Here is a 27,628-nt window from a genome sequence, read left to right as displayed (position 1 = left end):
TAATGTGCCCAGTCACGTAGATTATAAATAATAGCACCCGCATTGAAGTCTAGGCAAGTTGATTGTGGACCTTTTTCTCTTAATCACAGTGTTTAACCACTGTCTCTAATAGTTTGTAAATTGCATCAAGAATCTCATTTCATAGTCTCAATTATGGCAAGTCACATCATTTAAATTCATTTGCTGTTATTTTTATTTATTACTTAAATTTTTTCTTATAGTAAAGCTGTTAGATCTTGAAAAGAATGAACTTGGATTTATAAAAATTAATCTGATTAACAACAAAAAAAACTATAATAAGCTGATTTATTTGTTCCCTTTTATCCCTTAATTCTATGAAAATATCTCCAAAGGGGCCAATCAATGGCTTAAAAAATACAACAATCATTATTTTAATAAAATAGAGAATGGACTCCATGAAAGCCACACTTAGTGAAATGTACAGCCTGTTGATTTGTTCTGCAGCTTTTAAATCTATACTTGTATTTGGAATAGCACCTAATGTGTGCCACTTTTGTTTTTTTCCAGAAAATACACAGATGTGCTGTATTTTTACAGCCAAGTTGCATCTTAATTGAGGGTTTAGAGCTTAGAAATTAGTCAGGAGAAAATCCTACCTACTCAAAATTACCTTGAAAAAATCCCTGCAATAGGTGGAATCCCGCCCATACCTCAGCTGTGGTCTTTCCTTGGGGCAGTAGAGGCCTGGTCTTGTTTCACCAGGGGAAAGAGTGACTGGTTAAATGAGGGTTCTCTCCTGTCGTTCTTCCATTGGCTGCCCCACAGCTACCCTCCCTCTCTCCCCGCTTCTCTTTTTTCCTCCCCTGTTTCTTTTGTCCTCTTCGCTTGTCTCTTTTACAAATGTGGTATGTTTGATTCCATGTAAATTAAATGCCTGTATGATTCAAATTTCCTGGAATTATTGTAACATTTTTGAATTTTAACATCTCCCACTGGAGAAGCTGTTATTTGATCAACCTCTGTAATTTCAGACCTAAGCATTCCCCTGATTTAAGAGATAAATGACATCTTACTGTCTGCCTGTTCATGACCATTTTCAGTGTTTATGGACATTGGTATGGTTTCAGTTCCTTGGTCCTGGAGGAGTAACCTTCACTATTTTAATCGTGCCATGTCTTTAATTTCGACTCCACCTCTCAGATAAGAAGCTCCCACCTTATTTCTGCACAGACATCTGTGTGGTGGAAGGGGTCCGTATGGGTTGCTACTTCAGCCAGCACCAAAAGAGGCTGGTTGTCTCCCTCAGGGAGAGTTCATCTCAGGGTGACCCAAAGCCTCTCCTCCTCCATCCACCTAATGCCACCCCTTACTGCTTGTGATTCTGTGCATGGAAATGCCAGTGGTCAGCCCCTGGATGTCGCACCCACGTTTACTGCAGCTTCATTGCAGTGGGATTGTTCTCATTTCTATCCCTAACCGGCTAGTTCATCCTCTAGTCCTTTGGCCCCAGAGACATTTTATGTAGTTGGTCGGGATAGAGCTGTGTATTATCTTAAAAAGCAGAAGTCACTCCTCAAGTCTCTTTAGTTCTTGCTTCAATTCTTCCCTTATGTGCACATACAGCTTATTTAGCACAAAGAATTAATGTAACATGTAATTTTGAACACATAATTTTTATTTTTTTGAAAAAAGTTAAATAATGCAGATTAAATATACCTTTGACCTCACCCAATCCCACTCACCTCCACAGGTATAACCACTGTAATTATTTTGGAGTATAAATACATATATACATACACACATAAACACACTATGCACACGTACAAAGACACTTTATTTTGTGTTTTGAAAAGACAAAAATGGGCACATATTGTACGTGTTTTATGCTAGAATTGTAAGCTCCACAAAGGCCATGGATTTTTGTCTCTTTTGTTTATTTATGTATCCCTAACAACATCTAGAACCTGGTATATTGTAGATGCTCAGAAAATATATCTGAGGTTGAATTCACTTTATCCGCTTAATGATATATCTTGGAGATCTTTCCATGTAAATACACAGACAGAAGACAACGGTATTCCACAGTATAGATGTGCAAACTTAATTTAACATTCCCCTAAGGATAGACATTTGTGTTGTTTCCAGTTTTTTTCAAAAAGCTGACCCAGTTTACAGACCCAACAACCATATATGTAAGTAAATCCCCAGGAATGGATAATTATATAATTTTTGATAGTATGATAAAAAGAATAATGTATCAGTTTTGATTTACATTTCACTTATTGCAGGTTCTGGAGCAGCCTTTCATATAGTTAATAGACATTTGTATCCCCTCTCCTATGAAATGTCTGACGTGTCCTTTGCCCATTTTAGGGACTGTTGTGTTATTTTCTTATTGATTTTTAGGATTCTTTATAGTCTGGATATTAATTGTATGTATTATATATAGTGCAAATATTTTCAGCTTACCCATCACTTGACTTTAACTTTGTTTATTGTAAATTATGAAACAAAGGGTTATAATTTTGATTTAGACAACTTAAAACATTTTTATGGCATTTATATTTTATCTTATATTTTCTTCCAGTGGTTTTATGGATTTTTATATTTAGTTTTATAAAACGAAGTTATTTTCTTGCTGATCACCATAGTCATTTATGTTTATAATTTACTAATAAGAAGAAATATTTTCATGCTTATTGACCACTAGTTTTCTTTCCTGAATGAACCATTCATGCCTTTGCCTATATTTCTCTTTGAAATTTTTTACTTTTATTGTTTCACAATAGAATTTTGATATAATAATGATGTTGACCTTTCGTCATATTTATTAGCAAGTATTTTTCTCATTTTCTTGTGGATGCTTTAATTTTATTTATACGGTTCTTGAAGTACAGTTTTTAAAAATGTATCATAGTGATAGCTATTGCTCTTTTCTCTCTCATTTCTTCCACTGCATTTACATTTAGAAAGGTGATGTCCACTTCAAGAGTAGTTTAAATATTCAACCATGTGTTTATAGCATTTCTATGAAGCCATTATTGACATTTGTCTCCGTAATCTGTCTGGGATTAATCATGGCTCATGGTACAAGGTGAGGCACTAACTTGGGGAGTAGAGTGTAGTGGTTAAGAGCGTGGATTCTGCAGTCTGAATGCTAGTCGCCAGCCATGGGCAGGTACTTCACATTTCCCTTCCTCTGTTTCCTCATTTGCAAAAGGAGTATGATTATTGCATCTGCCTCTTAGGGTTGTTTTAAGGATTAAACACATTAGTTTATGTAAAGCACTGAGAGCATGGCTTTGCATGTTGTAACAACTTAATTACTATTGGATATTATTACTATTATTATTATTATTTTATTCCAAAGAAGCAAATATACAAATATCATTGTGTGAATGACCCATACTGTCACCATTGTTTTGTAATACTTCCTTGATTGTATAATAATGTCAACAATAATAGTGTAATAATCATAGGAGTTCACATTTCTTAAAAGCTTACTCTGTGTATGGCTAGGTATTACTCTAAGTGTGTTTCTTACAACAACTTGTGGAATTCTACAGCAATCCTATGAGGTAGGTCCGTTATTTCTCCTGTTTTATAAATGATGCAACTGAAGCTTAGAAAAGCTAAATAGTTCACCCTGAGTAATACAATGATAAATGGCAGAATTCTGGCCTCATCCTGTTCAAGAACAGGCTCTTTAACCTAGAGTTTGTGTCTAGATTGTTTATCTTGTCTCTCCATCTGTTGATTTTTTGACAGTGACACTTTTTTACTTGTTGCAGTTGTTTATCTAATACATTTTAATATCGGCCAGGTCATTGCCTTTCATTACTCTTCTTTTTCAGAAATGTACTTTGCTTTTGTAGATTACTCATTCTTTCAGATGAAGATTAAAATCTTGTCATATTGCAACGAGAGTTCTGTTTGAATTTTAATTGAATGTGTATAAAGACTATAAATTAATATGGGATGAAGTCTCATTTTTTCACGTTCTGTTTTCCCATCCAATCAGATAGTTGTTTGTTCTGTTTATTATAATTTCTTGTTTTTCCTTAATATAGGTGGATTTACATTTCTTGTTAAAATATAAAATAACTGGAAATGACCTTATGTTGTAATTATGAGATTTTTTCAGTTATTTTTTTTATTATTTATTGCTATGTGAAAACTTGATTTTTAAGCATTTATTTTGTGTCAGTGGAATTTACTGGACTCTCTAGTAGTTTTTATTTAATTGTAATTTTTATCTTAACTGTGTACAATTGTGACTTTTATTTTTATTTTCATATGTTATTCCTTTCAGAACAATATAAACTAGTGGATTTTTTGCCTGCTTTTTATTTTAATGGGAATGCTTTTAGTCTATTATCATTAGTTTTGATGTTGGATCTTGGTTTAAAATATATTTAGTATGATAAATAAATTCTTCTATTCCTTTGTATCTGAGATTATCAGAAATGAGCATTGAATTTCATTGAGGTCAGATCATGGTCTTACATATTGAACAAATTATGTAACTTATTATATTGATATATTTACTAAACATTCTTGCTTTTTGGTATAAGCCTTATTTGGTTATTGGGGATGATTGTTGTGCCATTAAATTAATTTTCTTATTATTCATTTTAAGATTAGTATGTCTTGCATTTGAAACGAAGTTATTTATAAAAGAAGAATGAATATGCAATACTCTTAAAATTCCTACTGAGAGAGAAATGTCACAGAACCTGGGGAGAAAAGAAAAATATTGTGTAGTTTATTCCTGATCATCTCAATTTACTAGGTAAAACAGAAGGCTGGTTCATTTGTTGTAGAGAGAAATGTCACAGAACCTGGGGAGAAAAGAAAAATATTGTGTAGTTTATTCCTGATCACCTCAATTTACTAGGTAAAACAGAAGGCTGGTTCATTTGTTGGGAGTGAGGGGAGGAGGAGTTATATGGAGACTTTAAGAAAATGGTGAAACTCAGTGTAGTTACCGGGTGGAATGTAAAAGAGAGCAAAAGGACTGTCAGCTGTTGGCTGGCTGGGAGTCTCACCACCAATTCACATGCTGAGACTCCTGCATGGGATGCCCATTTCTTTACTTATTATCCTGAGAGAACCCCAGTCCTTTCAATTTAGCAATTTAAGGGATTAGCAAAAGATGAGTTATAAAACCTTATTGACTGTAAAGGTGCCATGGGATCTTTGGTTAGTGATAATGTCAATATTTTATACCAGAAAGTCCTTTGGGAAGGATGCCACGGGTTTATTATCACAGTGAAAATAAAAGTAAATAGAAGCTGGAAAATTCCTGTATATATTTCCAGTAGATCTCTTTTGTTATTTTTGTTCATTGCTTCCATATTGAAATCAAACCCACCACATAAATATGCCCCAAATTCACCATGACCAAGGCAAATTGCAGTTTCTAGTCCTAAAGCACGAATCTTTTCACACTCAGTGTAAATAGCATTACAGAAATTTTCCTGAGTCAGTGTTTAACCCAGGATGCTGAAAATACAGAAATATCTTTATAGTCTTAACGTGTTTCAATAAGTCCTGCAGGAAAGAAAGCTCACATTGGCCATATTAGTGAGGAAGGGTTAGGTTAGATGGTTAGGCTTGGGTCGTTAGGTTTGTGGGCTCCATTCTCAGTATCACTCCAGACTCACTGCTCTATCTTGAGTGTCAGTGTCGAGGTACCTAAATGTCAGGGCACTAATCCTGGCGTAAGTGTAAATTGTTGGGATATTTTATCATAACATTTAAAATTTTGTTTTGTAATGGGATAATTTCATTTGAGAACAGTCATTTTTCCCCCTCAGATAAGTATGCAACTTCTAATTTTAGGGTCTCAGATTTCCCTTGTAGTGGCTCTATATCTCAGTTCAAAATTCCGTTTGCCATAAGTCTCCTACCTCTTAGTGAAATTCTTTATTTTCTTTTCCCTCTCACCAGCAGACATTTGAAATGAGCAAGTCTCTCACAGCTTCTCGGGAGTCATTTTTATTTTTCCTTGGGAGTAGTTTGCATGGTACAGCAAGGTCGTGATTTGATTGAAGTAGACTTCAAGCTACTAGCTTGAAAAAGTTAATGCTGGTCTCAAATTTATCTGAAAAATTCTGGAAAGACCGAAGTGATTTATTTACCTTGCAGTATACATTTCCTAATTATATAAGTGCAGAAAATAAATAAAACTTAGAGATAATCTCTTGAATAAAATGTAAATATGTAGAGCTTTAGCTAAACTAAGGAATGAAACATCTTATCCTCAAAGTTACTATGAAATTTCTTTGACTCAGCAGCCAACCCATTTTCCACCCCAGGGAATTCTGCTAGGCTAAATTCTACAGGATGAATGTTCCCTATCCAGGAAATGAGTGTCCTGGTTTCATAACTGAACCTCAGTTCCTTGAAGCTTTTCATTGTGTTCTTGCCTCACCAAATAATTGGCTGAAGTTTTTGTTCTGATTCCTGGTGAGGTTATTTACACACTTAGTCTGTGATAGATGGCCCCTGTGGGGAGATTATTAGATGTGCGGCCATTTATATTGCCTGGATGGAACACTACTTTGCAAATGATGAACATAAATAAAAATGAGCTTGAGAAATACAAAGATTAATACTAAATACAGTCATCTCCATAATTTAAATAATTTTTAATGCTTACAACTATTCTTTGCTTGCAATATAATGTGAATTTCTTACCTATGGAGTTCTACCATATATATCCCCTTTTCCTCTAAGGTTTGAGTTTCTATTAGCTTACGTCTCTTATGCGAGAGCACAATCATATCTAAAGCAGTTTAATACCAAGTCATTTTATTGTTTCCTTCCCTAGTCTACTAAAAATGATTTTTTTAAATTAAGGTAAGAAATTTTTAGCATATATTTGTGTTCTCAATATTTTTCTCTTCAAAACTCTTTTCGTTTTCCAGCAACTCTGGTCTTCCTGTTGACCTGCTGTAAAGCAGAGGAGGGGAAAGGGAAAAGGAGGATTTGTTTTTGAGAACTCAACTATCTATAAATGACTTCCTCTTGTTTGCGACATCCATTTTCAGGGTTTCATTTTCAAATGCCTGGTTGCAGAATCCATGATCTGGAGGAAGGAACCATGTCATCCTTCGCTCATCCTGTGCACATAGCCAACCACTGCTCCAAATATTATCTCCTATCACTTCTGGCATTTCTTGTGCTTCTCCTCTTCCTGAAGTTCATAATTCATGTCACTGATTTCCGGTGCACGCAGAGTCAGGTTTTAGAAATATGAGACAATTTTAAAATTACAGATGCAAAGCCTAGCTATTTGAGCCAACATCTGCAACTAGTTTACGGGATTAACAAAATAGCTGCTCTGGATGACTGATATTTACCAGGGCCTCTCCATTTCCCATCAGAAATCAGAATGCCTGTTACTTATATGTTATTCAGTTTTCAATAGAAATCAGGAATTCATCTGTTATATACTTTATTAAGTTTCCTCACGGAGTATCTTGAGTTACAGCCAATTTTCAATTAGCCATGATTAAGGAGGTCAGGAAGAATATAAGTAATTAAAATCCACAAATAAGTAGAAGACTGACTTTAATCAGAAGTTCCAACCCTCTCCCCTAAAACTTTTTGCTGAAGTTACAAACAAGTGAAACATGTGATGTGTTTTTCTTTTGTTTTGCTGTAAACAAAAAAATCTGAACCTGTTATTCTTTATCATACAACCATTCAAAAACACTCTTTTTATATTTAGGATAAAGCCCAGATTCTAAAATCTATTGTCCATTCTCTGCCTGCTTCCTGTGCCTTCTCTTGCTCCTGCACTCCTGAATTCTGCTCTAGCAACACTGACCTTCAGTCAGTTTCTTCAGTGGTGCAGACTCTTTCCCTGCTGTGACTTTCCGTGTGCTCTTTCCTGTGCCTAGAATGTCTTCTTTTCCACTTTTGCTCAAATAACAACTCCTCATCTACCTCAATTTAAATAACACTTCCTTAGGAGTGCTTTCCCTGACTTTTGCACTATTTTCAGTCTTCGACTGCGTGTTCCCATGGAAACCTGCTCCTTTCTCACCCAAGTTTTGTATATTTATTTGTTTAATGTTTGTCTCCCACACGTGCCTATAAATTCTGTTAGAACAAGGACAGTACTTGCCATTGTCACTACTATATTCTCTGTTCTGACATAGAATCTGCACATAATAGATGTCCAAAAAATAACTGTTGAATGAATGAGTTAAATATTTTAAAATCTAGAATTAAATGGCCAGGTATGTAAATAATCTGTAAAATAATGACCCATAACTTTGAAGTTAACATCCATAAGGAAAGTCTAGATATTATTAAGTAGAGTCTAGAGTGTATTAAAGGTGCTTATTAATTTAAAACATTACTTTTTGTCATCCAGAGGGGAAAAAAACGGTTCTTAAATATAATTGTTATCCACCCACAGATGTCATTTCAGGCTTGCCTATGGTGATTAAGTTTCCCACCTAAATATGTCATCACAAAAATTATTACATGTGGTTCTGAATATAGTGAATTCCAGTCTTACAGTGAAACTGATTTGAGCTTGATTAATGATTAGAGCTAGACACCAGTTATGAATTATACTTGAACTGCAGCAGGTGCTATTGTCATTTTAGATGAGAGTTCTTCCTCTGTCATCCTTGACCTCTACTCAGTAGATGTCTCCTAGACATTGTGACAGTACAGCATGCCTGTTACATGTTTACAAATAGTCCTTGGTATTGGTATTGCCCTTGGTTTAGAACCATCATACCAATAATTTATTGACTAACCTGTGATGTAGGGGAGCTATAAGTATTCCAAAGGAGCATAAAGCACAGTTGGCCTTTACTTGATAATACTATGTACCATTTATTGAACACTTATTAGTGGCATTCTACTGAGTACTTTGTGTACATTTCATCTCACTTACTATTCATAGAATCTATTTGAGTTTAAAATTGTTAGTTCCAATTCTCAGAAGAAAAAAAAAATAAGGCTTGGCTAGATCTTTGGACAAGTTGACAGAGCTAGTAGTAAATGGCAGAATTGATCTACACACCCAGAAAGTCCATGCTTTCAGCCAGTAGGATATAGTCTTATTGGGAAAATGGGAGCACAGCACACACAGTTGTAGTTGTCCCTCAGTATCCATGGAGGATTGGTTCCAGGGCCTCCTGGGGATACCAAAATCCGGGGATGCTCAAGTCCCTGATATAAAATGGTGTAATATTTGCATATAACCTATGCACATCCTCCTGTACACTTTGAATCATTTCTAGATTACTTACAATACCTAATACAAGTAAATGCTATGTAAATAGTTGCTATACTGTATTGTTTAGGGAATAATGACAAGAAAAAAAATCTGCACATGTTCAGTACAGAGGCAATCTTTTTCTAATATTTTCAATCTGGGGTTGGTTGAATCCATGGATATGGAACCCAGGAAGACGGACGGCTGACTGTAATTTAAAAGTGTTCAGTACAGAGGCAATCTTTTTCTAATATTTTCAATCTGGGGTTGGTTGAATCCATGGAACCCAGGAAGACGGACGGCTGACTGTAATTTAAAACAAGATGATGTAAGTGCTAAATATAGACAGTGAGCACATTAAATGTTCAGAGAAGGAAGAGAGTCATATGGGCTACTGGAGCTTCTTTATTATGTATTAAAATAGTATCATAGATGGACTCTTTTTTTTTTCTTCAGCATGTTACAGTATCCAGAAACTGCTATATATATTTATACTTCTTGTCATTCTCTGGTATGTTTTATTTTTTAATAATCATAATAATAGCTAAAATTTATTGATGGCTGTTTTGTATCAGACAGCGTGTTAGGTGCTTTGTTCTTTTACAGAGCATATGCTATTATCTCTGTTTTGATGGATAACAGTAAAAATAGCTAATATGTATTAAGCATTTCTCATATACAAGCCCTGTTCTAAGCACCTTACATTTATTATTTTCTTCAATCCTCACAACAGCCTGTGGTGTAGGTAGCAACAGCTCGATGACTGAGGTAAATGAGGCACAGAGAGGTTGAATAACTTATTCAAGGTGACACTGTTAGTATGTGGTAGAGTTAGGATTTGAACCCATAAAGTTCAGCACCAGAGCAAGGGCATCTAACCTGCTTGTTTCCTAGAAACAGGCTTTGTAGGTTCTCCAAGGCTATACAACTAATATGGTGGAGCTAGGAATCAACTTTGAAGTCTTGGTCCTTTCCACTCTTTTGGCTTTTAAATTCAAGTGATTCTTTTATCTCAGTGACTCTGGCCCTAAACCTCTTCAGTCTTTTCATTTTCTAATAGGTATAATTTGTGAAAATGTAACCAATCTTTGTATGTGAAAGATCAGTTTTTATCCAATGAGAAAAAAAATCTATAGTAATGTCTGGTTTTTTGTTGTTTGTTTTTTTAATCTCTGAAAATAGAGAACAGTGTTCAGTAGCATAGGCTTGGAGTCCAAGTTGAGTTTGGGTCCTCAGTTGCCATTTGCTAGCTAAATTACTCATGTTAACAAAATTTAGTCTCTCTATGCCTTACAGTATTCAAAGAAAAAACAGGCAGAAGAGCAGTGCATATATTTCATGGAGTTGTTGAGAAGATTAGTGAGATTATCCATGTAAAGTACACTGTTCATAGTAAATATTTATTAAGAGCTGACAATCACTTTCATTATCGTTATGAATAAAGTTGTCCTTTTGAATTCTTAGACTTGTACCAGAAAACATTAACTCAGCCAGTAGTTCCTATGGCTCCTCTAATTTAATAATTTTAGTAGTTTGAAGTAGTCCTCTGAGTTATAGTGAGCGCCTTATTTATTTACAGAATGTGGGATATTTACTGAATGTGTAGTTTGATGATTAAAGGTGTATAGGGTTTTCTTAGGGAAAGAGTTGTCTTATCAAGGAAGTTTTTGGAAAGAAGTCAAAATAACATTCAGAAAATAAACTCCAAGAATGACCATTGTTATTTTAAGTTTTATCTTGGTTGACTAAATGGTAGACCACCTAACATTCCTTAACTACCTTCTCTGTGCCAGGCACTGCCCTATGGATTACATCATTTAATTTTCACAACAGTTCCACCAGGGGCCATAATGTTATTATCTACTTCTGCTCCCCCCCAACTTTTTTTAATAATTGAGGAACAGATGTGTTCACAGAAACTCAGAGAGTTCATGCTTTCTTAACATACCCTTTAACTTTCTGGTATCAAAAATCGACACCAATTAAAGCGTCCACAGCTTTTACAAAAATTGTAAAATTGTGCAGCACATCCTACATCATGTGGATTCTCCTGTGAATTATTCCCTTTGTTTAGTCAATCACATTTTAATTCTCCAATAGGTCTATCTCAATAATAAATATCTTCTAGGTGTTCATCCTTCTTAAATAATCTGACACAAAGAGGCAAATAATATAGCCCATAGAAGGGATTTTAGCATTATTTGCTGATTTGATTTCCTATTTATCGAATGAATGCCAGGCAGTCTTCTGGGGGTAGAGAGGTAAATAAGACAGATAAGTTCCTGTTCTCATGAAGCTTCTATTTTAGTGGTGGAAAAGACAGGAAGTGAACAACAAAAAGACAAATGAGCAAGAAAAACTTGGATATATTTTCAGTGCAGAGAATTAAAATTGGTTGATGTAAGAAAAAGTGAAGGCAAAGGGACACTTGGGAAAGAGGCAATAGGAAAGGCTCTCTGAAGAGGGAGGTGCAAGTTGAGTTCTGAGTGACAAGAAGTCGCCAGCCACAGGAAGGTCAGGAAGCAGAGTCCTGCCAGGAGGCACAGCGGGCCTGGAAAGGTGGCCAGTGCAGCTGAAGCACACTGGCAGAGAGGAGTGGGAGATCAGGCTGGGTGTCCTGAGACACTGTTTCTCTTTTCGGTGTGGGTAATTGAGATTTCGGTGATCATTTCCACTTGCTTCATGCTCTCCATAAAGGTTCTTCCATTACCGGAATCTCCAGGACTCTCTATATTTACACATCTGTTCTACACAGCAATTTGGCAAGAGTACAGAAGAACGAAGATGCCCCAATCTCACTAATGAATAGGGTCCTTCCCTCCCCTACACGTTTGTACCATTTGATCCCTGTCCTAACACTTACTAATATAATGCCTGCTTATGGAGTAGTGGTGACTGTTTTCCCGTCTGGCCTCCAACAGTAGGTACTACTGTCCTCACTTCTGGATGAGAAGATTGACGCCACCTGTGAGGCTACGCTCATTTTGAAGTCCGTCAAAAATTTTATTTTATATTTTATAACCTTCCTGCCATCTAGTGTCTAGTACATAGAAAGTATGTGAGAAATGTTGACAGAATGAAAATATTTGATTAAAAACTGATAACACAATTATTCCCATCAAAATTATTTTCATCCTCACAACAGAATCTACAAACAAGAAAAACCAATTGTTCACCTTATGTTTGTATCTATGGAAACCGTGTAGTCTTTTCATCCTCTAGGATTTTATCCACAACAACAGTAACAAAAAAGGCGTAGGTTGTGTGTTTGGTGCTGAGGATAGAAAGAGGTATTAGATGCTGTTCCTGTCCTCAAAGGGCTTGGGATCCAGTCCTGCAGGAGAGCTCTCATTCCTTTTTTCTCCTCCTTACACCACATCTCCCGTCCAGTAGCAAATCCTGTCATGTGTGGAATCTGACCACTTCCCACTCGGCCCACCGCCACCGCCCTGCTGAAGGCAGCCAGCATCTCTCACCTGGGTTACTGGTCTTTTCTCTTCTTGCTCTCCCGAGTCCCTACACAGCAGCCAGAGAGCTCCCTTTAAAACAGTCAAATCGTATCACTTACCTTTCAAAACCCTCTAATGATTTCCATCCTCCTGAGAGTCAAACCTAAAAACCTTCCAGTGGCTTCCAAGGCCTATGTGATCTGGTCCCTCCTTCCTCTCTGATTCTGTTTCCTACCGTTCAACCCCTCACTCACCATGATTCAGGTAATTGGCCTCCTTGCTGGTCCTGCCTCAGGACTTTTGTATTTGCTGTTCCCTCTTCCTGGAATTCATCCCCTCCTCTCCCCACCCTGCAAACACTATCTACATGATTTTACCAGAGAGGCCCTTCCTGATTAGGTGGAAAAGCACACACACACCCTTCTCGTTATCATTATCCTATTTAAATTGCTTTTCTTTTTCCTATAGTACTTATCTCCGGTTACATAATTATCTGTTCCTGACCTCCACCCACACCCACCACGACCCCAACATAAGCATACAAGTTCTAGTACCAAGAAGCTTATGATAGGTACTTAATTAAAATAGTAAGTATTCGATAACCATCTATTCAATGGATGGATGGATGGATGGATGGATGGATCTTGTATCTCTAACATCTAGACTCAGCTTGTCTTTGGCTCTGAAAAGTTAGCACTTGCTATATAAATAAATTTGGTGTTTTGAAACTATAATGAAATATCAGTTCTTTCGGGTTGGACCTTTTATCAGAAGCTGTGGGACATTCACATGCTTCTTCCCTTTCCCAATTCATGTTATCAGCTTGTTTCTTTATCGGGGTACACTGCCTGAGGATGGCATGTTCTGTGTTGTCCTCTGGGTAGGTGTGTCTTTCACACACACGTGATCATTCTAAAGAGAACCTGTAGGAGGTTCGCACGTGCTTTCTCTCTTCTTCCCTTATGCATTTACCTCTTTGCTCTCTATCCCCCTATTTACTTGGACTGCTGTAGACCTGGATGTTTCTTGATACAGTCCCTCATCCAGTATTCTTTTCTCACACTTTGTTTGGGGTCAATCCAAAGCCAGTCGTGCATAGTGTGGGTGAGATACTGGGGTGGGAGCATGGAAAAGGGAGAAGGGAGGTAAAATTTCAACAGATATTCCCTTTTTTCTCCCATATCTGAAGACCCTTTATTCTCCTAGGAAGCCCCCTAGCTCCACAAACCCACTGTTTTCTGAAGTACATTTGGAATACTTTCGAGTGTGAAAATAGGGTTTCATGGTCAAATTTGGAGTACTATTATGTTAAACAAAGTTAAAAGGTGTGTTTACTTCAGAACTTCTCAGCATTTTTAATACAAGAATGTGCATTGTGCACCTGAGAAAAGAGGATATGGTATTGCAGAAATTCCAAAACTTGTTTAGCCGTGAAAAACTTTTTTTCATGGAATATTTCTCTGAACTAGCTTTTCTTAGAACATACTTTGGGAAACCTTGCATCAACCCACAATCACTTCAGTCTTCATTGAGGCCTAAGCCCCCTGTCTTTTGTAGAGCATCAGAATGGCTACCTTTTCCTGGATATGTACATGGCTCTTGTATTTTTAGTCTTTGTGAGTCAATTTTCCATAAGAGTCATCTTTGGTCTTTCTTTGAAAGCCAAAACCTGTTTGGACTGGAGGAAGGAGGAAGGAGGAAGGGGTTGTTTATAGGAATGAGCTCTTTTATTTTGTCTCCTTATAATGACTAGCAGAAAATTTCTTAGAAGTGCTAAAGAGGGTTTTGAGGCATAAAATCAAAGAAGAAGTTGTGAGGGATGTTCTCTTACTCAACAGGCCAGAGGAGGAAAGACAACTGGGTCAAACATAAGAGTTGGTGGCACTAAAAAGAGGAATTGATAAGCCACTGTCTGGGACCTTGGCTGCAGTCAATGGGGGTAACCAAGCTGACAGGTGTTTTTGAACAAGGAGGAAGCCCTGGTCACCCATAACTATTTTCTTGTTGACATCAATATTCTCATAGCCTGCACTGCCCAAATCCACAGAACAATCAATTACCCAAAAAGTGAGGAAAGAAGGTCCCTAATTCCCTTATATTGGAAGAGATTTATAACTGGGATTACACGTTGGATTTGTGAATACATTTTCCCCTAGAACATTCATATTTATGGTAAGGAGTTCTATATGAAGGATTGGCCACTAAAATTTATTTAATGCCTGAGTGTACTGGGCATATCCTTAGTTATACTACTGATACTCTTCTTCAGAGGAGTATAAATTCAGAGGGATAAATAAATTGTTGTAGAATGTCCTAGGTACCCAAAACTTAGAATTTGTTAGCAATTTTCATCATTTGGCATTCATAAATTGGTCTGCAGTTTTAACCTGAGTGATTGAATAACACATCTTGTTGCTTCTCTATATGGGCCAAAATTTTCAGGAACTTCTTTTTTTTTTGTCGTTTTTGTGACTGGTAAGGGGATTGCAACCTTTGGCTTGGTGTCGCCCGCACCGCACTCAGCCAGTGAGCGCACCGGCCATCCCTATATAGGATCCGAACCCGCGGCGGGAGCGTCGCTGCGCTCCCAGTGCTGCACTCTCCCAAGTGGGCCACGGGGCCGGCCCTTCAGGAACTTCTTTAAAACTGATTCTCTGATACGTGTTTTCTTCATTGGCCAATTCTTAATTTTTTTTTTTTTCCCTTGTGGGAGAATTTTTTTTTCTGCATCTAGAAGATGTTGAGGTATTAATTCATCATATGAAACCGAAATTGCACGGGAAAACTTCAACTCTGTCTTCCATCGATTCCAATCTGGCTGCTCCCCTTCTACACTGAGCCACAGAAACAGCACTTAGTGAGGTTCCTCAGCCAGCTTGTATCAGGAGAGCCATAGTGGGTTTTCTAATGTTGAATTCTTTTATATCACTTATGACTGGCTGCTCCTGCAAGTGCCCATCTATCATCACAGATGCAGAAGCCTCTCCCTCAGATTTCCTCCAACCTCCCCTATATCCAGAAATTAAGGATAAAGACCATTTCAGATGGGAGCTGCCCATACCCTGTTCTAGCACTGGGACCTCAACACCTGTTTGGATTGGTCAGGCTGATGTCATACTAGTTGTTAAATATTTTGAATATTGTTTCTTCAGTAACCCCCATGTTACCCAAACCAGGAAATATTCCTTACTTTCCCTAACAGTGGTATTTGATCTTTCAATCCTTTTGCCTTTCTGGAACATTCCTTTCCATCGACTTCTGCAGATGCAGTATTCTGTTTTTTTCTCTCACCCTTCTGGCCACCCTCTAACTCTGCTATAGGTTCATCCTTCCCACCCAGCTATTATATGTTGGTTTTCCTCAAAGCTCAGTCCTAGGTCCTCTTCTCTTTTCACTCAAACTCTCACTGATGTCATTTTTTTCACACCCACAGCTTCAGTCACCCACAATCAACAATTCACAAATTTGTATATGTGATCTGGACTTCTTTATAGAACGTGGTCTATTTCCTGTGTTCATATTTTGACATGTTCAGAATGAACTTATGACTCATCCCCTCTCTAAACGTAGTCCTCCTGCTCCCTCTCAGTGAATGTCTCCACAATCTGTTTAGTTTCATAAAGTTAGGCCTTGGGAGTCATCCTCGACACCACATTCTCTCTCATCTTCCATATCCAGTTTGTCATTGTCATACTACTTTTTCTTCCTAAGTATTCCTCAAATCCATGCACTTCTCCATATGTCCATTTCCATCACTCTTGTCAAAGTTGGCACCGCCTGTGACTTAGGATTCTGCAATAGTCAACTATCTGATCTCCCTGTATGCTTTCTCATCCCTTGAATCTCTTCACCAAACCAGGCCTAGAAGGAAACTTTTCATGATCTAAATCTTATGTTGCTGCCTTACCTTAAACACTTCAAAGGCTTCCCATTCCTCTCAGGATTAAGACCGAATTTCTTCCCATAAATTACATGGCGAGGCATGGTCTGCCTCCTCTCTAAACTTATCTGGCACCAGGCTCCCTCTTGCTTTATGTGCTATGGCCTTGCTGAATTTGCTACCCCATCCCTGTGCCCACCCCACGCCCTTCAAATTTTAGCTCAAGTGCTAAAAACTTCAAGTACATCTTTTCCTATACCCTATGGAAGTCAGTCAGAGCTCTCTTAGCATACTGAGCCAGTCCTCAGCAGCACCAGCCACAGTGGTAATTTTATATTTATCTGAGTCAGACTTTGTTTAGGTGTTTATTCCCCTGTTTGTCTATAAGCTCCATGAAGGTCAGGGACTGTGTCTATTTTTTTTTTGTTTGTTTTGTTTTTTTTGGTTTATTTTTGTATTTCCAGTGTGCTACCTGACATAAGATGCTCACTAATTTTCTACTAAATGAATTAATAAATATTTATAAGGTGCTTTCTTTACTCTCTGAAAGAAACTCTCTGGATTATTTTTAGTAAAATATCCAAATTTTATTCAGGCCTTGCTATTTGTGAGGCATCTTTTTCCTTGTATGTGTATATTTTTGCCCTTGAATGTTAGAAATAGATGATGGGCTTAGTTCTCATTCTGTTTTGTATCATTTGGAATCCCTTCCACATGGAGAGCCCATTAACTTCAAAGGAAGCTCTGCACATGGAAAAGATACACAGGAAAAAAGTGAAAAAAGTAGAGCTCTGATTTTCATCATGGTTAATGGCCTGGATCTTGTAGAGGTTTAGGTGAGTACACTCTGAGAATAAACAGCTCACTCAGCAAACTCTTCAGAAATAGCTGTGCATATGGCAGGAATAATGCATAAACAGGCAGTTGAGCAAATTCTGGGATACAATGAGAAGGGAAGAAATTCTCCAGGAGTAATTTCGTGAATCCAGGTAGTGCAAAAGCCTAGTGAGCCACAGAGGCATGAAAAATGCCCTCCTCATGTGAGCATGGGCTAATGTTCTGGAAGGAAAATTCAGCGGGCAGAGGTTTCTGGTGCTTTTACAGGGCAGATGAATGGAAGGTGATGGAGGCACCTTACAAGTAGGCCAGAAAAAAAGCAGGAAGGGGGACCCTTTGGTTACATAGAAAGGTTATTTCATAAAACAATAACTTGGAGCTCGGTTTAACCTTCAAAATTTTATTTAGGTGGTTACAATTTAAACTTATGCCAGTGTTATTATGTAGAAGTTGGATTTTACAGAGAAACCAGAGAGTTATTATCTTTTTGGCAGCTATTTCTTAAAATAAAAAGGGGATTTGATATGAATATTAAATATTGGTTCCTTATTTTCAATCTGTTTTTGCTGCACACATTAATATGTTTTTGGTCAATCAAATCAGTTCTTTAGTTAAAATAATCTAACTTCTTTCATCACGGTGATTTCCCATATATTACACCAGAATGAATTCTTTTTATGTTCTGTTGTTGGGTTATTTCACTACCAGGTTGTTTATAATCTGCCTCAGTTTTCCAACATGCTGTGTTCATTACACATAAAAGGGAATCTCAAGAAATTGCCTGTTTTAAATAAGCAATAATGTGATGCCAACTTGCATTTTTAATAACATGAATTTTACAGGAAAATAGGGAAAGTACAGGGAAATTGAAGGAGGAAATACGTATAACTTTATATCAATTTTCAATCATAGTTAACATTTTGATATATATTACAGTTTTTTTTCTATCCTTACGTTAACAAATACATGAAGTAATACCATACATAATAATACCAGTAGGTACTGATCTAAGACCTTATATATATATGAACTCATATGATCCTCACAACAACTCTATGTTACAGGTATCATTATTATCCCATGTTACATATGAGGAAATCGAGGCAAAGAAAGTTTAAATAGCTTACCCATGTCACCCAGGTAGCAAGTATTGGAACTGGGAGCCAATCCCAGACAGTCTGACTCTAGAGTCCTGCCCCGTGTTAGTACACCCTGGCAAAAATGTTTCTCTCACATCATGTATTAGGTATTTTTGCTAAGCTTAATTAAACATCAGAGGATTATATTATAACCTGTTAATCAGTTTCCCGTCAGACAAGTGGGCCATTTGCAATTGCTTGCTATTATACTGTAGCTAATATCCTTGTATGTGTTGTGGGTTAAGGGCTGAAGCTCTGAAATAAGACCACCAGAGCGGTTTTGTTTCATTCAAGTGCTAAGAGGCTGAACCTTCTGCACGTGCTCTGCAAAGTGGAGCAAATGGCAAACGGTGCGTAAGAGCCTACAAGAAAGGCTGTTGATTACAAGCATGGGTTTGGCAGTTAAACAGGAGCGTGATCTCAGTTTCCTCACCTATCGTGCAGGGAAAATTTACCTGCCTCATAGAATTAGTATGTGGATTAAAAGAAATAATACGTGTGGAGCTCTTTGTATAATGCCTGGCATAGAGTAATGTTTAGTAAGTGTTAGCTATTGTTATATCCCTGAACTCCTAAAAATGGAGTCAAATTATATTCTTAACGTTGCCTTTTTCAGATATGAAACTCAGATTTCCTAGACAGTTAAAACCATGAAGGCCCATCCAAACACACAAATGTTACTTAGCTAATTCATTCTTAGTAGTGATAAATTGATTTTGTAGTCTTGAACACAAAACAACAATATTGTATCTTAATTTGATTATTCTTTAAATCTCTTTATATATGCTTCTGCTTATTTGCTTGTTTTCACTTCTACTTTATCCTTGTCAGAAGATTAGTTCATCAGAAGTAACAATCTATTTTGTACATTACATCATGATAGGACGCACCTTGGCTTAGTTATGGTGGCCCACTGTGATCATAGAGTCAGGGCATCTGGCACCATGCCTGGTCCACTATAGGCATTCAGGAAATACTGGCTGACTGATATATCGAGTGTCTTAGGTGAGAAAAGACCTTTGAACTCTTTCCTGAATTGAACTTATCCCTCAAAATGCCAGGCATGAACCCCTTCCTTCCTCTGTTGGAGTGTGTGCCCTCTGTGGGCAGGCTAGCTCCCATGATGAATGGGGAAGAGAAAAGCCTAGACTACAGTTTCCTGTCTGTCCTTCCGGACTGACCAATCTGAGAAGTCACTTTATTCCTACTGGGATAGAATGAGTGAGGCCTTTATCCTCCACCCCTCGGCAGTATTCCTAAATCTTCTTCCACCTTTTGTCCCATTGTGTTTAATTCTTACACTGATGATTAACCAGGGTGGTGTCTGGCCCCCTTTGGGGGAAGAGATCAACAGTCTATCAGTCCGACATCTACCTACTTGAAGCCACTTCTCCAAAACTAAGCACAGCTCCTATGGGTATCCTTCTAGGACCACTAGTGGGCGGAAGGCTCTGAAATGGGTCAAAACAGTGCATTGGCAAAATCTACTCCAAGGCCAGTCTATACCCAAAGTTAAATGTTTGTTCCTTATTTCCTGTTTCAAATAATGTTCCGCCATGTTGTTTCCATAGCCTATCAGAGATTCTGCAATGATCAAATGGCATCATTAATATATTATTATATATTACACATCAGTAATAAAAAGTTAACAGAATAGACATATCCTCAATGTAAATATGGACCCCCTCCTACTATCAAGTTCCCAGAAATTCAAGTCCAAAGATTACACTCCCAAGGGAGTTTACAAAATCTAAGATACTTACAGAACATCAAATTAAAGTCATCCCTCAATTCTTACTCTCTCGGCCTCAGCCCAAGAGGTTCTCTTGCCCAGGTGGAGTTGAGGTTCTTCCAGCAGCTGCACACTGAGCTGGCCTCCATAAGAATGGGTTGTTTCTTCTGGGATTCTGAAGTTGAAAGTCTCTTGTGTTCCTTACTTCATAAATAAAGCAAAGAATGGGACACAAAAGATAATCCCAGCACTAGCTCCATATCAAATTTAATAAAACAAATGGATTCCCTAGTCTTTAAAGCGATTATCCCAGGGCCCTTTATGTTTCCAGACCATTTTCCTAGGTCTTGCCACTGACCACAGCAGACATTCTGAGGTACTGAATGAGAAAGGGTAGATGGACAAAACCTTCCTGGTTTTAGTCCTACAAAGCTACCAATCAGTTTTTGTTTTTTGTTTTTTGAAGTTGTTTGTGAACCTGTAAATTTATTGGGAGAAATCTCTTTTTAAGAGGTTAACTTTACCACTATGCCCTTAACATCAAGGGGCAAAGCCATCTATGTAGATAGTCTCAGAGAAGAACCCTTGAAACGTTGCTGTTGACTGCAAAGTTTTGGAATTTGCAAGAATGACAGCCCTGGTCACCTACCAGAAATTATCTGAGTTACTTTCTTTTTCCATGCGGTATATTCAAAACCTCAAAATTTTTACTTTTCTTTTGCTTTTGTGTTTCTCTTCCTGCCTCCTATTAAATAATTTCTTTGTCTAAGAAGCCTAGGCTTCCTAAGCATTCTTTCTCTCTCTGATATAATTAATCTATAGCCAACGTGAGAACATGTGCTTAGGAGTGGGGTGGGGGGGGGCATTTAAGTCTGTAAATAAGCCACATGAGTTAGGGTTAGCTCTCCACAGTTCCCTCCTTGACCTGGCCCCGAGTACAGAATGCATCAAGGGCAGCTGATCTAAACCCTTCCTACCTACGACTGGCCCTAACAGATTAAAAGTAGGACCTAAAGAGTGCTCTCTGGTACATATGGACCTCGGCTACCTTACAGTGTAAAAGTAGTAAATCTAGATTTACCTCCTAAGGCCTTTCAGGCCCACACATGGGAAGACTCTTCCCTATAGTTGAAAATTTTTTCCCTATATAGAAAAGACTCTTTTCCCTATAGTTGAATCTCCTGTGCAGGAAAATGTCAGCTGGCCAAATTCAAGGACAAGTAGCCTGTATCTTGAGGATGCCTGTCCTTGCAAAGGTAACTCCACCCCAATCAACTGGGTGACTGACCTGGCCTATGCCTTTGATGGGCCCATGCAGCTCCCCAGCATTTGCCCAGGTAAACACTGCAGTGTGTAAACTACCTTTATAGAAGAAGCCACTTATCTATTGAGAAAGCCTATGTATAAGCTTTTGAAGTCTACCAAGATCAAACTATGAAAAGATCTATGGTTTATAACCTGTACCCAGGCCTCAACAGTTAAAAGCCAGCTGCATAGCCAAAGAAACCAAAAAACAAACTTTCACGGTCTACTATAAGTAAGGCCAAGGCCAAAATCCCCAGCTTGCAGAGTTCAAGGCCTTGGCTGCACTAGAACTTTTCTACATATATTTTTTTCTCTATATAATTTTATTTCTTGTCTGTGTATTAATTTTATGATCCAGCTTGTCAACCAGATATTGGGGTCTGAACTTACCCCTAACATGTAGGTTTTGCCAGCTTTGACAAGGCCTGCTTTTTTATAGCATGGAAGAAAGTAACTAGAACACATGCTCTCTTAGGGCAGGATCAACACCAAGAGAAGAGGTGGGGCTATTCCACTATTGCTGGTCTTGCAGTTGCTTTCAAAGTTTCTATATTTGGCAAAAGAAGCTTGGGTGTATTTATGGCAGTAAATATTTTAAAAATGGTTTATCTTCAGCCTAACAAATAAGAACATACCCTTTCAGCTCTCCAGATCCTTTCTAGTCACATAATTACGGGCTTGCTTGCTCTTGTTTACTTGAGCACTCAAAACAGAATTTGATATGCAAACCCTGAAAGGCTGTAAGTGGCTGTTGTAGTGAACGATGAAAGATTTATTTTGATAATTTTAAGTTTGAATACAAAATTAGCATTCTATATTTTATCTTTCTCTATGAAGGGACTCGACAACTAATCCCATTTGTTTTGGAATTTTTTTCAAGTTTTATTTAGTCTTTGTCTTCTCTTCCCTGCTTACTTTCCTTTGGTTTTCTTCTTCTTAATTTCTCCTTAGCGTTTTTACCCCTTGTGTTCTGACTATTTTTCTTGAATATCTGCCTTTTTCTATCTCATTCCACTGTTTTACCTTGATTTCATCATTTCTCTCTCCCTCAATTCATTAGGAATTGTATTGTCTAAAATTGTATTGTCTAAAATCCTATTTTGGGCTGATTGTCATTGAGAAAAAATGTACATTTGTGACAAATCTGCTTCCTAGTGCTTGAGGGTGCTTCAAAAAGTTTGTGGAAAAATAGATTTGAAATATAATATGAATCCTTCTATGAACTTTTTGAAGTACCCTCATTAAAGAAATGGCTGGGATTGGATCAGAGCTTCTTAAAATTTTCCTGACAGCAACTTCATTTCTGCCAGCTTTCGGTGCAGAGCACACTTCCGTGGTTGCCTGTGAAGGGATGTGGTCCATGCGCACTCCCAACACAGTAGATGTAATCCTCCTTTTTCTCTCCAAATTAGAAAGTTTATTGGAATACAAATAACTGTAATGTCATAGGGATAATCTTGAATCTGTTCTAATTATTTTTATGTCAATTCTTTGCAAATTTTATCTTGGCTGTTATTAGCAACTCATAATTTTCATATAGCTCTATTGACTATATCCTCTGTATGCAATGATATTTAAGAAATGTCCTTTTCAGCTATAACATTAAATGTTTCTGGACATAGTGGTTCATCTTTGAGAGATGTATCCAGTGGTGCCAGTCAGATCAGGCAATTCATTGCTTTACATCGTTTTAAACTCTAAATTCTCTATTCTCACCTTGACTTACATAGTACAATTGTCCCTTGTTGTCTGTGGGGGATTGGTTCCAGGACCTCTCACACATACCAAAATCCAGGGATGCTCAAGTCCCTGATATAAGATGGCATAGAGTTTGCATATATCCTGTGTGCATCCTCTTATATACTTTGTTATCTCTAGATTACTTGTAATGCCTATTACAATGTAAATACTATGGAAATAGTTGTTATACTGTTGTATTGTTTGGGGAATAATCACAAGAAAAAATAGTCTACATGTTCAGATGCAATTTTTTTCTGAGTGTTTTTAATTGAGGTTGGTTGAATCCATGGACGTGGAACCCACGGATACAGGGGGCCAACTGTACCTGTTCCTTTGTTTTTACCTCATGGATCTCTTTAGGCTTTTTATCTTCTCATTTTCTGCCTCTTTACTAGCAATCCTTGGCCTTTTTCCTGTGCCAGACTTAGATTAAATAATTAATAAGATTTTTATGTTCTTTTTGTTGTATTAAGTTTTCAAAATTTGGTGTGCATTTTATATTCATCACACATCTCAATTAAACCTAGTTCCCATGGCTTGATAACCATGTGCTATTATACTTGTTCTAGTCTCTTTCCCTTCACTAATCCCTTTCTCATCCAGTCATAGGTCCTGTTGATTTTATCTCCTAGGTATTTCTCCACTAGGTTAATTTCTTTTCAACCTTATATGTCATAGCTTTAGTTCACACCCTGGTCATTTCTCACTGAGGTTACTGCAATAGCTTATATAACCTAGTTTCTGTGTCCCAGAGAGCTTGCAAAGTCCATTGGAATATAGGAGGATATAGTAGGACATCCACTTCCATGCATTTTTGTCTAGAAAATAAGAAGATAGTTCAGATTTATTAATATTTCTTATACACATTGATGCTAAGCATCCTTGCTCTATGTCTCCAAGAGGTCCATAATAAAGTGACAAATGTAACAAAATACGTTTCCCCCACAAAATTTTTAAAAAGTCAAAAAGATTAATTTATTTCATCTTTATGCCATACTTTCAAATTACTCTCTGTATATTTCCATATAATGTACACAATTTATTAATATGATGGCCATATATAATTTAAAAATAAATATACATGCATTAGGAATATGTACTTGACATTTATTTTTGGTACTGCCAGGTGAGCGAGGTCAGTGAAACTTGAGGTCTCACTGAACAGGGTACACTCTGACTGTGCCTCACCTTCTTCTCAACTTCTTCATCCTCACTATACATTTTCTGCACTAAGTGGCTTTTTCTTACTTTTTTCTTGTTTGTCATTCTCCCTGGAAAACAAACAAACAAATGAACAGGAGAAAAACTTCTTCTTGGCCTAATTCCATTCCTGCTCCAGGCCCTGTGAGGTGCCATCTCCTAAAGACAAGTCTAGCACAGCTTCCTGAGTTGTGTCATGTGTCCCTTCTTTTGCTATGCTGTCATATTGAAATTATATTTTTATGGGTCTGCCTTCCCTATAAGATTCTTGAAGGCAGGGATTGTGGCATCATCATACTTTTTTCACCTTGACATATGATAAGTTCTTAATAAATATGTACTGAACTAAATTCATGGCTCTCTTTAATGGAATCAGCCTGTTCTATCAGTAGGTGAAATGGTCATTTTGCTGACTACAATTTGTGGAGTATCTGGAAGACTTTTTCTATATCCAAAGATACCTGATAAAATCTAACTATTAGTGTACTTTCATTGAGTGCTATGATTAGTGTGCTATTTGCAAGCCCTGATAGGGTGGGCAATAATCGTAGTGTGAAATAATTTAACAGGTTCCTTCTGATTAAAACTTAGGTGTCATCATTTGCTGTAAGGAAAATGAAGTTTTGATTGTATGTGTACATGTAGTGCTCTTCAAGCTTCAGTATGAAAGAGAATCACCTTGGGAATGTTAAAATGTAGATTCCTCTGTGTGTGTGTGTGTGTGTATATATATATATGTATATGTATATATATAGGTGTATATGTATATATAGAGTGCTCTTCAAGCTTCAGTATGAAAGAGAATCACCTTGGGAATGTTAAAATGTAGATTCCTGAGTGTGTGTGTGTGTGTGTGTGTATATATATGTATATGTATATATATAGGTGTATATGTATATATATTGGTATATATACATGTATATTTGTATATATATATATAGGTATATATATATGTATATGTATATATATTGGTATATATACATGTATATTTGTATATATATATATAGGTATATATATATGTATATGCATTCTGATTTGTTCAGACTAGAAGATGGCCCAGGAACCTGTATTTTTAAATTGATCCTAATGATTATAATATTGCTAGTAGAAACCATATGTTGAGAAATATTGTTTTCTTCTTTTTGAAATAGAGAATATGTAGAAGGAGTAATTTTGAGCAATGTAGAAAACTGCATTAGTCTACATGTAAGAGGGATGCTATATGGGGGCCTATAAAAGCAACAGAGCACTAAAGAAGAGAGTGGGCAACTGGGAGATGCTGAAACAGGAAATCAAGGGTGGCAGGAATGGGAGTGTGGAGAGAGGCTTGGAAGATCAGTAATGAGAAACTTTGCTTATTTCATAATTTTCCCTTGGAGTGGCCTTCCTCCTTCAACTAGAAAACGTAATAGCAACATAAAAATGAAATCTAATTATTAGGGTTTCATCTTCCTTTAGGAACTGACACTTACTAGTCATTAAATAAGTAACTTTTTAATATTTTAGGATTTCTGGGATATTGAATGATTTTTGGTATAGGACAATTTTTGACATATAGAAGAATATCAAACAATTCCATAAATTATAGTATTTCATTTCTTCTTCTATGACAACAAAATTATCTAGCATAGAGGACATGGTAAACTAGGCCATATGGGAAACAGCATCTAACTTTACAACATCTGTAAGAAAAAAATACATTTTCCTTTAAATGTCATTTATGAATAATTTCTGTCAAATCTGTAATCCAACTTGTTAATCTTTTAAAATTTAAAAGCTGTTTAAAGATTTTTATGAAGATGCTACATGTTTTATAGTATGACAAATAACAACCAGAAGTACATGGATAAATCAAGGCCATTAAAAACCCTAAACTTTTCGTTTCAGTTTATTATTTCAGCTTTCTCCCTCAAACAGGCTTATTCAGGGCTATTAACAAGGAGCTAATTGGTTGACTTGAGTTTCTTCTTTTCACCATTTGCTGGCCAGTCACTGGTGGAAATCGTAATGACCTGCAAACCAGGCAAACAAATGGGCCAGTAGGCTGGAAGGGGAGAAGAGGCAGTGGGCGTGGAGAATCTCTTACTCATCCAATGAACTAAATGTGTTTTAACTGTAGCAGCAATGTCATAAATAGGCCTGGCACAAGGATACTAGTCTGCCTCATTTCATTCCTATCTGTTTCAGTCCCTCTGCTTCCGCCATCCACTTGAGTCCGAGATTTTGATTTAATTCATTGACGAGACAGACTTCCCTCTGGTCATCTGCACTTTTGGGAGATAAATTCCCCTGAATAGCTCAACAGAAGTTGAGCTTTGGAGGAACAGTGGTGTTCTTGTTGCAATTTATATCTTGTTTTTAACTTCACATAGAAGAGACCTCTAGTCTCCATTAGCTTGTGTTAAGCTAAACACCTCTGCTGATTTCTGCTCTTTTGCAGGTGATTCGCAAGGGCTGGCTAACTATCAGCAACATTGGCATCATGAAGGGAGGCTCTAAGGGATACTGGTTCGTCCTTACTGCAGAAAGCTTGTCCTGGTATAAAGATGATGAGGTAAGCCACAGAGAGTGACAGTGTTCTTATTGAAGTGCTTCTGGTTTAAAGTTAATCGATATTATTGTGATATACAATTTTGGGACACCAGTGGTTCTCTTTCACTGAGATTTAGCTTGGAGTGTTTGTTTAAAGAAGCACTGTTTTTTTTTTTCCTCATAGATTTTTAATTTTATAATATTCTCCCCAAATTTATTATCCTCTATTTCTTCGATGTAGTCATATGTTTGCTTACCTGAAGAAGTATATTTAAGGATAAGGAGTTGAAAACTTCCTTCTTTATAGTAATGTCAAGGTACTGGTACAGTGAAAGCAGTTTTCATTAAATCATGTATTGAACAGACCCAACATAATAGAACATCTTAAGAATGAAATAAATAACTGATGCAGTGTTAATGAAGTTGAAATTGTTGCTGTGACATCTGTCTCAAATGAAAGGCTTCTGAGAGTGTCCACATCATTCATCTTCAAGTGAGTCCCAAATCATTGTTTATACAAATTTTATTTTTTGAGAATTTGATATCTATGTAAAAGTATGAATTATGATAATTATGGTGTTCTGGTTTATGTTAGATGTTAATAAT

General features: G+C 37.0%; 1 protein-coding gene across 1 annotated transcript in view; it reads left to right on the top strand.

The window, feature by feature from the left end:
• The window catches only part of LOC103597929 (dynamin-3-like), a 152,185-nt gene extending 125,123 nt beyond the window's left edge, over positions 1-27,062 (top strand). The window contains exon 14 of the mRNA XM_008581809.1: positions 26,931-27,062. Coding sequence (XP_008580031.1) covers positions 26,931-27,062 — 132 coding nt within the window. The remainder of the gene's footprint in view (positions 1-26,930) is intronic.
• Positions 27,063-27,628: the final 566 nt, after the last annotated feature.

Source organism: Galeopterus variegatus, unplaced genomic scaffold, assembly GCF_000696425.1.
Source record: "Galeopterus variegatus unplaced genomic scaffold, G_variegatus-3.0.2 Scaffold2470, whole genome shotgun sequence".
In the NCBI taxonomy this organism is placed as follows: domain Eukaryota; kingdom Metazoa; phylum Chordata; class Mammalia; order Dermoptera; family Cynocephalidae; genus Galeopterus; species Galeopterus variegatus.
Note: the sequence above shows the minus strand (reverse complement) of the source record. Positions and strands in the feature narration are given on the sequence as shown.